The following is an 11,265-nucleotide window of genomic DNA, read 5'->3' as shown; positions in this document are numbered from 1 at the left end:
ACCATGAATTGCGCTATTTACGTTACTGTATTCGCAAATACATACCGTGAATACAGTCGAACACAATAATCTGTCTAGTTGTAATCCCCTATTTCACGCTGTGAATACAGTCGAATACAAAAATCTCTCTAGTTGTAATCCCCTGTTTCACGCCTAGAAATGCTACTGTATTCATGAATACAATAGATTAAATATATCGAATACACTCTAAAAAATCTGAAAATATAGCTATAGGAATTAAAATAGTAAATGCTACTATAACTAGCTAATAACCACTAAAACATAGTGGTTTCTGAAAGTTTCTTTTTAGAAAATGGATAACCATTGGATAACTAATGAATTTAACTTTTACATTTGTAAAGCCTCAAATTGGGGTTTCTCAAGTTTAAGCTAGCGTTTGGCCATAGATTCCCAAATTTATTTTGAAAAATCTGATTTAGGTGAAGTTTGGTTTGAAGATGAAAATGTGTTTGGACATACGTTTTCAAAACATATTTCCTAAATTTATTTTGGAAAAACATGTGTATTATTAAGGATTTGGCCCAAAACCAGCTATTGAGCTGGTTTTGAGATTTGGGATTTTGTCAAAATATAGGCAAAACCTATGACCAAACATGTGTTTGCCAAATAAAACTCAAGTTTATTTTGGTAAAATATATGGCGAAACGGGTCCTAAGAGACTAGGAATTCTCCCAAAAATGATCATATTCTATAAGCCATGGATAATATGGATATCTTATTATCCGCCGGTTAATCCGTTTTTTATCCATATCAAAAAAGAGTCAAGTCGGATAATCTATTCATTTTGCATTATCCGTTTTTGACCCGTCCATATCCGATCCAACCCGCTGCCCGTTTGCCACCCCTATCAAAGAGGATCAAAAGATGAATTATGAAGATACATACCTGCACAAATGTTACATTACTGTGTAGATAAATATAAAAAAAATTATGTATATATTATATGTTGAATCTCATTAATTAGTTGGAAAACTCTATTTCCATACTCCATATGGAAAATATGGATAAACAGAAATCGCAACAACAGGAACAACCCCAATTACAACATGGATGCTAATAAAACTATTCACCTTGCATGGGAATTTATCTTCTTCACAGAAAAAAACCCTTTCACTAATAAAAAAGTTATAACAGAAATTAAGTGGCATAAACCGCCTAAAAACATGATCAAATTAAATTGTGATGGTGCTTTTTCTACTAATAACAGTGCAGCAAGAATTGGAGGCACATTCCGAAACAACAACGAATATTGGATCATGGGATTTCTCAAGTAAATCAAGGCTTTATCACCCACACATGCAGAATTGATGACTCTACTAGAGGGACTAAAGATTGCAAAAGGATGTAACTTCATAAAACTGGAAATCGAAACTGATAGCACGGATATCATTAAGCTCACCCATGATGATTGTAATAACTTCTATAACATTGTCTCTGAATGCAGATGGTTAATGCACCAACTGAAGCTCCCAACCCTGAAGCATAACTTTAGGAAAGGTAATGAAGTGGCACACCCTGATGGCAAAGGAAGCAATCAAGCACCCCTCCTCTACCAAGTGTTTCTACCATGCTCGTCCACCTTATTTTGTTAACCAAGAAGTGTTGAGGAACAAGCATGAAATATGTAATAGTGTTAAGAACATCTCTACCAGTGTATGTACTTATTTAGCAAGTATAGGCAATAGCAATACACTAAAGATTATATCCGCATTTTATAATGTGTTTTAAGTAATATAAGTTTCGTGCCTTTTATGTTAAAAAAAAAAAGAATCTCATTAATTTCTTTGTGTATTTATTTTTTTATATATTCAATCTCTTTGATAAAAATCTTGGTTCTACTTAGTGGCGGAGCCAGAGGCGGCTCATTGATATTGGAGGCCCAAAGCCAAACCGTAATAAGAGGTCTTAATTTAACCAACCCATTTAACCTTTGTTGAAGCATTACTAACTTTTGATAAAATTTTATTAATTTTAATTATATTTTTTTTCACATGACCGTCAACATAACTCACTATATATTATTGCCTCCAAAGTAATAATCATGTGGGAATTTATATTACAAAAATGATAAACAAATCAACTATAGCTTTTTACGATTTAATTAGCTTGAAGCGTACCTACAGAGACCTTGAACGAAAGTATATTACAAAATTAAAGTTGTAAATTAAATTTATTCAAGTTGGAATGAAAATAACTAGAAAGTAAGTGCATACTTAATTGCCTTTCACTTTCATTAGAATTTTCTCAACCAACTACCACAAAAAAAAACACATAATAAGTACAATAAATATTTAAATTACATATAAAAAAAATAAATTTTGGGGCCTCTAATTTTGTGAGGCCTAAAGGAGTCGGTTTAGTGGCATGGGGGTTAAGCCGCCTTTGGGCGGAGCCACATTCAACCAAGGGGTGTCACATCGGAGAATTACATTGTATTGCTAGACAACTTTTTCTGTTTTATATATATTTATTATATTATATGTTGACTCCCCTAAACTTTTTGATGTATCTATTTTATTGTATTTTGACACTCTTTGATGAAATTCTGGCTCCACCGCGGGCTCTACCACTCTGAATGGCACTGCCAGATTTGTCCTCGTATATATTTAAAGTAATGTTAGATGATGGAAGCCTTTTCATTTCCAGTACTATCAACTAACAGCCAAGCAATACATTATTTTGAGCCTATATATTTGCCTCGTTCGAAATCCAATCATTTTTTTAGCCTCAAGGTCATCTTGAGTCAAATAATGATTATTAGGTGGAGAAAATGGAGAGCATCTATGATTTTTCTAATTTTCCTCTCTTCCCAAAAAATGCCACGTAAAATTTTCTCTGATATAAGGTACAATCATCAAATACTGTCCCATTTAAAACTCAAGTTAGCATGAGGAGAACGAAAACATTAATGTAGAAAATTCAGATAAGAGATGGAAACTTCAATTTAATTTGTGATTTTATAGGGTTAATTAGACAAGAGAGGTTGTTTTGATGGTAAGCAACCTTCACTTCCAACCAAGAGGTTGTGAGTTCGAGTCTACCCAAGAGCAAGGTGGGAAGTTCTTGGAGGGAAGGATGCCGAGGGTCTATTTGGAAACAGCCTCTCTACCCCAAGGTAGGGGTAAGGTCTGCGTACACACTACCCTTCCCAGACCCCACTAAGTGGGATTATACTGAGTTGTTGTTGTTGTATTCTATAGGGTTAATTAATTAAGATTATGCATTAGTCAACGGTGAGGTCACTGATGATTCGTGAAATTAGACAGTAGTAACAGCTGGAGATGGAAAAACTAAAGAGGCTCACAAACCTGTCAAACAACAACATCCCACCCTGATTGGAGATTGGAAAAAACACATTTTTAATTTGCATCTTAACAAATTTAATTCCTTTTATTTCTTTAATGTTTTATAAGCGAATATTGAGGTACCTTGAACCAAGACATGTCACTTGATATATAATAAAGGTAAAAAAATCTAAAATTATATTTTGTGATTTACCCTCCATTATAACTCTGGCTTATCCATGTCCTCGTCGTTATTATTTTAGCTCGAAATTGTCCTTAATCACTAACAGACCAATATTATATATAGGGAAATGATTTAAATTTGCCCTTGTGATTTGCAAACGGTCAAACTTTGCCCTTTGTCGAAATAGATGGTACAAAAAATTCACTTGTTTTTATTGTTTATTCCTTCTTCCGCTTTAATCACATCTGATGTTAGCGACCATATAAACATCTAATGTAATAATGTAGCAAAGCTAAAGTGCTAATCTGAATAATTAGGGACCAATTATTAATATATATGATAGGAAAAAGGTCAAAATTTATCCTTGTACCTTGCAAGAAGGACGCCTAGAAAGTTTGGCTCATTCATGTCCCCGCTGCAAGTGATTAGGGACAATTTTGAGCCAAAATTGTAACAGTAAGCACATGAATGAGCCAAATTTTGGAACGGAAGGCAAAGTCAAACTTTTTCGCAAAGTACAAAGGTAAAATTGGACCTAGGAAATAACAGTAAGAAAGAATCGACGTTAACAAGATAAGAAAGAATCGACGTTAACAAGAAGTGAAAATTAAATAACAATATGACATTTAGCTTTTTATTAATTTATGTATCTAATTGTAAAGCCCCCAAGGCCAATTATGGCTCTGAAAGGTTTAAAGACTTTAGACGGAACAACACAGAGAAAAAAAATCAATTAAATTAACTAAAGTAATGTAATTAATGACGAGACACGTCTTTGACAACAACAATAACATACCGGGTATATTTTCACATTATGAATCTGGAAAGAATAATGTATACACTGTTAAGTTAAGCTGGACAAAGGTAAGATCTGCTCGTTAATGGAGATACTATGTTATGCCATACAAGGCTGAGTACATTGCCCTAAAGCTATGAACATTGGAGATAAAGAAGAGAAGAAGAAATGTTTTTATTACCCAATCTGTTACAAGTGGAGCTGATTATATAGAAGAAGAAGAAGAAGAAGAAGAAGAAGAAGAAGAAGAAGAAGAAGACACACTAACTGAACTCTAACTACCTTCTTCTTTCAGCTCCCTCTAGTTTCACTAATTACAAATTGACCCCTCACTCATTTAATTGAGTTGTTCCTCTAGCTATGTTGACACTCCCCCTCAAGCTGGAGGGTGAAAGACATTCAACACTCCTAGCTTGGAGAGTAACAACTCATGTTGAGTTGCCCTCAGTCCTTTAGTCATCAGGTCTGCAAGTTGTTGTTTTGCGGGTATATACTTTGTCTTGATCAATCCTTGTTTGATTCTTTCCGTGACGAAATGACAATCCATCTCTATATGTTTGGTCCTCTCATGGAAGATTGGATTGACAACTATTTGTATAGCTGCTTTGCTATCACAATGTAAGTGTACATGTTCTTCCACATTGTTCCCTAGCTCCTTTAGTAAACTTGCCATCCATATTGCTTCTACCAAAGCTACTGCCATGCTTCTGTATTCTGCCTCTGCAGAGCTTCTACTCACTGTCTACTGCTTCTTTGACTTCCAAGATAACAATGAGTTTCTCAGTTTAACCACATAACTTGTGACAGATCTTCTTGTATTTGGGCATGCTGCCCAGTCTGAATCATAGTAAACTGTGAGAGTATTAGTTTGTCCACTGCTCAAAAGGATTCCTACTCTAGGGCTTCCTTTAATCTATCTAACCACCCTTAATGATGCTTCTATATGGGACAACTTAGGAGATTGAATAAACTGGCTCAATACTTGGACTGCAAAACATATATCAGGCCTTGTAGCAATTTATCAATCAGTTTCTGATAACCACATATATCTTCCAGTGGTGCATCTCCGGTATTACCAACATGCTTGTCATAGTCAACAGTAGTAAGTTTATGATTTTGCTCCATAGGTGTTGAGACTGGCTTGCAACCACTCAGTCCTACTTCTGAAATCAGCTCCAACACATACTTTCTTTGGTTTAGAAGAATGCCTTTTATCTGATCTTATCACTTCAATCCCTAAGAAGTATATGAGCTCACCTAGGTCCTTTATCTTGAAGTTCCTGTGTAATGTTGCCTTTGCCTCTTCAATAAGACTATTGTTGCTTCCTATTATTAGTAGATCACCAACATATATCAAAACAACCACAATGTCTTTGTTGCTTTTCTTTGTGAATAGGGAGTGATCATAGTTGCTTTGCATAAAACCAGCTTGAAGAAGTACATCTATCAACTTTATATTCCATTGTCTTAAGCTTGTTTCAAGCCATACAAGGATTTCAGTAGCCTGCATACTCTAGACTCCCCTGGCTATGAAATCCTTGTGGAAGCTACATATAGACTTCTTCAAATAAGTTACCTCGGAGGAAGGCATTGTTGACATCAATTTGGAAGAGAGGCCAACCTTTGGATGCTGCAACACCAATGACTGCCCTTACTGTTACCATTTTTTCCACATGTGAGAATGTCTCATGGTAGTTAAGCCACTCTTGTTGAGTGTAGCCTTTGGCCACTAATCTTGCTTTGTACTTGTCTATCTCATCATTAGCTTTATGTTTAACTTTGTAGACTTGTTTAGAGCCTATAACTTGTTTGCCAGTAGGTAAATTTACTATCTCCCACGTGTGATTATCTTCAAGAGCTTTGATTTCTTGTTCCATTGCATGAACCAAATTCTAATCAGTTGCAGCTTCCTTGTAGGTCTTTGGTTCAATAATAACCGAGAATGCCTTCAAGTAGGATTGATATGGTGGAGATAAGTGATCATAAGTAACATGATTTGAGATAGTATATTTGCTCTTTCCTGGTAGATTGCCTGCAGTGATGTAATCTTTGAGCCAAATAGGAGATCCTGCATTCTTTTGTAGTCTCAAGGCAACCACTGCTGATGGAGAAGATGGTTGAGGAGGTGCTGAATTAGTTGTATCAAGTTGTTGAGTTAATAAGAGATCAGGAATCTCTGCATTGTCTGGAGTTGAATCCTCTTCTATAGAGATTATGTTGGTATCTGTTGTAGAAGGTGCACGAGGTTCAGGGGAATTTGGATAAGGTTCAGGTGAGTTTGGATGAGGTTCAGGTGCAATGACTGGAGATGCTGGTGTATTTTGCTCACCAAAAGTTGGTGTAGAAGATGGTTCTGTGAATTGAGTGTTTTCTGAAAGTTGTAGAAATAGTTCTTTATCATCAAGAGGGTTGTGTTGGAAATACATATTCATGAAACTTTACATCTCTACTGACAAGAAAAAAGTATTGGTTTCAAGGTCATACAATCTATAGCCGTTCTGAGTTTCTGAATACCCAACAAACACTGCCCTTGATGCTCGAGCTGCAAATTTGTCCCTTCTGGTAATACACTAGCATAGCATTGACACCCAAACACCCTTAGATGATCTATGTTTGGTACATTCCCATACAATACAGTATAAGGAGTTTTTTCCTTCTAGCACTTGTGTGGGTAGCCTATTGATCAGGTAGACTATTGTTCTAACACATTCACCCCAAAACTTGATAGGCATATTGCTCTGAAATCTTAAAGTTCTAGCTACCTCCATAATGTGTCTATGTTTTCTTTCGATAGTACCATTCTGTTGAGGTGTATAGGAACAATTGCTTTGATGAATAATTCCATGTGAAGAAAGCAATTAATTACATTTAGAATTAAAAAACTCTGTACCATTATCACTTCTCAGAATCTTGATATTCACCTTAAATTGAGTTCTTATTACAGAAATGAAATTCTTCAGAACAACATAGACCTCACACTTTGACTGTATCAAACAAACCCATGTATATCTACTTAAGTCATCAATAATACTAACAAAATATTGCTTTCTATCATAGGTTGGTGTCTTATAAGGTCCCTAGATATCTAAATGAACAAGATGAAGTATACCAGTGGTCTTAGTATTGCTAGTAGGAAACTGTAATCTTCATTGTTTAGCAAGAGGACAAACAGTGCAGTCTTCTAATTCTTTTTCATTAATATAATTTTTAAGTAAAACTATATGTTGTATAGATATTATAGAGGCATGTCCTAGTCTGAGATGCCATAGTCTGGTACTCTCCTCCTTCATTACAGCACAGACTGTTATTCCTACTGCCTTTGCATATTCTCTCAATATGTAAAGACCTTTAGACTCCTTACCAATTCCCAAGACCTTACCACTGTAAAGACCCTGCAGCACACAAAAGTCAGGAAAGAATTTGACTGTTCAAGTGAGGTCTCTAATGAGTTTAGCCATAGATAAGAGATTGAACTTAAAATTTGGTACATGCAGTACATCTTTTATGCATAGATCTCCTAAAATTATTACATCTCCTGTTTGTGTTATCCTTGCCTTGTTACCAGTTGGAAATTTCACACTATTACATCCTTGTTTCCCACTTGTTTTAACATTGTTTAGTATTTCTTTATTATAAGTAATGTGATGAGTAGCTCCTGAGTCTACTACCCAACTGGTTATGGCAACACTGAACAACAAGGATATAATACCTGTCATATTAGTAAAACATTCACCTTCTGTAGGTTTTCTCAGCAATCCTACCAACTGTTTGTATTGTTCCTCTATAAGATAATATCCTTGTGGCTCATTAGTGCTCCCAACTGCATCATCTGCACTGGCAGTGTTGGCATAGGTTCTGTGTCCACTAAACTGAGGCTTCTTCTTACTTTTAAAATCGATTGGATATCCAACTATTTTACAGTTATATCCACAGTATTCACAGATCAACCCAGGTTTCCTTGGCTTAAACCCTTGAGGCTTCCCTGCTAATATAGTCAAGGGATCTCTGTTGGTATTAATCACACCTAGTGTCCTTTGACTTTCCTCCTGTGTAACAATGGCATATGCCTCATTCACAGACATCACTGGCCTTCTCATAAATACATTACTCCTCACATTGATGTAGCTCTCATTTAACCCCATGAGGAACAGAAGCAATCGTTGCTGCTACAAATAAACCAAAGAAGGCCTAGATTCCTCACAATCACAAGAAGGTTTAGAAACCAAGACATCCAATTCACTCCACAAATCTGACATCTTTGAGTAGTAAGAAGTCACTGAATTAGTGCCCTATCTTAGTGTGTCTATTTCAGTCCAGAGATGATAAATCCTTGTCAAGCTACATCTATCAATTTTTTCTTCGAATTCACTCCATACTTTTCTAGCACTAGATGCAAAAACTATGCTTGGCATTAACTCACTCGTAATTGTACTTCCAATCCAAGACAACAAAATCGCGTTACATTTCTCCCATTATTCTGCTAATTATCCCCTATACGTGCTCTTAACGCCACTTCCGTCCACAAATTCAGGCTTACTTTTACCCCTAAGAGCTAGTTTCATTGCCCTGTTTTATAGGGCATAATTTTCTGGCCCAGTCAATTTTATAGGAATCAAAACTAGTCCTGGAGCATCAGATGCTTGTAGAAAAAGTGGATGATTGTGTTCAAGTAGGGTTACCTCATTTCCTGCCATGCCTGAAGAATTAGGGTTTTGTTATGACTTCAATTCGCCAGAATTTCATCGTATCTTACATCAAAGCTTCTGTAAATCATGATTGCTGCTATGATACCATGTTAAATTGAGCTGGACAGAGGTAAGATCTGCTTGTTAATGGAGATACTATGTTATGCCATGCAAGGCAGAGTACATTGCCCTAAAGCTAAGAACATTCGAGAGAAAGAAGAGAAGCCATAAGAAATGTTTTCATTACCCAATCTGTTACAAGTGGAGCTGATTATATAGAAGAAGAAGAAGAAGAAGAAGACACACTAACTGAACTCTAACTACCTTCTTCTTTCAGCTCCCTCTAGTTTCACTAATTACAAATTGACCCCTCACTCATTTAATTGAGTTGTTCCTCTAGCTATGTTGACATACACATACCTTATTACTACCTTGTAAAGGTATACAAATTGTTTCCAATAGACTCTCGACTCAAGAAAAATAATTTACAACAGGTTAAAAAAGAAAACAATAGCGAAGAAGCCATATTGAAAATAATGAAGGCAAGAAAAGTAACAACAGCAAAATAACAAAGTAATAAAAAAAACCACATAAGGAAACAATATATATATATATATATATATATAGCGTCGATTATTTTTAGTTTAAAAAATTAGATGGGCGGCTATTTGTGTTAATGTTTCTTCTTTGTTTGGCAAATTAACAAACTTTTGTATTACTGAATGAGAAATATGTACAAAAAAATATAGAGAAATTTTCATAAAGCACTATCTTTTAGTGGTAATTAGCTACCTATAGATATCATTTGCTATATTACGGATTGTAGATATGTTTTCTGTTGTTATAAGATATATTTGATGTATTTAAGCTACTGTATTCATGAATACAGTAGCATTTCTAGGCATGAAACTGGGGATTACAGCTGGACAGATTTTTGTATTCGAGTATATTCGATTGTATTTATGGCGTGAAACATGGGATTACAACTGGACAGATTATTGTATTCGACTGTATTCACGGCGTGAAACAGGTGATTGCATTATTTTTTAACGGAAAATGAATCAATTAACATAATCGACTCCTAATATAACTCAACAAACTCAATTACAACATACAAAATTTGTATTTTCAGTTATAAAAAAGATTCTCAACCAAATAATACCCCAAAAACATAGTAATCTTCAGAGAAATTATATAATACATCTGAATACATAAATTATATTAATTAAAAAAATATATGAATACATTCGTGCATATAGCGAGACATTGAATACAATGAAATACATAGAATATAGCGGGATACGTTGAAATATAATAAAAAATTACCGTAAATACAATGAAATACATGGAATACCGCGAGATACATTGAAATTACAATGAAAAAATAGACAATGAATACAATGAAATACACAAAAATACAACGTGATACATTGAAATACATTAATAGAAAACCAAGTTGTTCAGCCCCAAATTGAATTTTTGGACATGCTCGATAACCTTCCCAGTTTTATCATCAACAAATTGAATCCTCGTATATTGCGGCAGCTTTCCTTGAAGATCAAGTTCAACCTTAACCCTAGTTGTGCTAGGTCTAGACCTTTCTTGCGTGGACTTATCAATAGCAATGGGCTTACCTGCTGCGGTGGAGATGAAACGTTGTAGGAGTGGGAATGTACTGGGACTACTCCTTCACCGTATGCTTCCATTTTTGTTTAGAGGAGAGAAGTTATTTGGAAAACTAAAAGGTCAAATACCCATTATTTTCTTCTTCTTCTTCCTTAGTTTCCTTGTTATTCTACTTCTCCTGAATCTCTCGAAAGAACACTCTGGTAATGGGCAAGTATATATAGGAAAGATGAAATGAGACGGTCTGATGTTAACTTGATGGAGAGGGTTGTGCATCCATGGCAGCCTATACTACACCATATCGCCCTAGAGAGAGAGGAGAGAGCGTGGGGTTTTTGATTAATGGTAGGTGATGTGGGTGAGAGGAATTTTGAGATTGAGCATCGTGTTTTCAGGGAATGGGGGAAGAGAATGACATGTATCAAAGTAGAGAGAGAAAGAAAATAATATAACTGAATAGCGTATTTAGTGGCTTAGGGGTAGGAGGTAACCAAAATTAAATATTTTACTGTAAATATTAAAAGGTATCAATAGAACATAATTTTTTTAAATGGTATTTATTTAAAATAAATAAGGTGTTAGCCTTTGCTATAGGAGGTAAAAATTCCAAAAATATAACTGAAAGATGACAAAAGGCCCAAGCATCATTTCTAACAACTATTTATTCAT

General features: G+C 35.1%; 1 protein-coding gene across 1 annotated transcript; it reads right to left on the bottom strand.

Moving 5' to 3' along the window:
* Positions 1 to 6,177: 6,177 nt before the first annotated feature.
* On the bottom strand, positions 6,178 to 8,427 carry LOC138872006 (uncharacterized). Its single transcript, XM_070149941.1, has 5 exons — positions 7,816 to 8,427; positions 7,579 to 7,677; positions 7,395 to 7,466; positions 7,176 to 7,269; positions 6,178 to 6,656 (listed from the first exon to the last, which is right to left on the bottom strand). Exons 1-5 carry the CDS (start codon positions 8,425 to 8,427, stop codon positions 6,178 to 6,180), a joined length of 1,356 nt encoding a protein of 451 aa, XP_070006042.1.
* Between the last annotated feature and the right edge of the window lie 2,838 nt (positions 8,428 to 11,265).

This window comes from Nicotiana sylvestris, chromosome 6 (assembly GCF_000393655.2).
Source record: "Nicotiana sylvestris chromosome 6, ASM39365v2, whole genome shotgun sequence".
In the NCBI taxonomy this organism is placed as follows: domain Eukaryota; kingdom Viridiplantae; phylum Streptophyta; class Magnoliopsida; order Solanales; family Solanaceae; genus Nicotiana; species Nicotiana sylvestris.
Note: the sequence above shows the minus strand (reverse complement) of the source record. Positions and strands in the feature narration are given on the sequence as shown.

Bases quoted from the DNA above. Each gene is read 5' to 3' on its own strand.
- LOC138872006 (XM_070149941.1), bottom strand. From the start codon at position 8,427: ATGGGGTTAAATGAGAGCTACATCAATGTGAGGAGTAATGTATTTATG. The intron at 7,467-7,578 runs GTAATGAAGGAG...AAAAAGAATTAG, and splicing joins TAGGAATAACAGTCTGTGCT to AAGACTGCACTGTTTGTCCT. The intron at 6,657-7,175 runs GTACAGAGTTTT...TACAACTTTCAG, and splicing joins GATTCTGAGAAGTGATAATG to AAAACACTCAATTCACAGAA.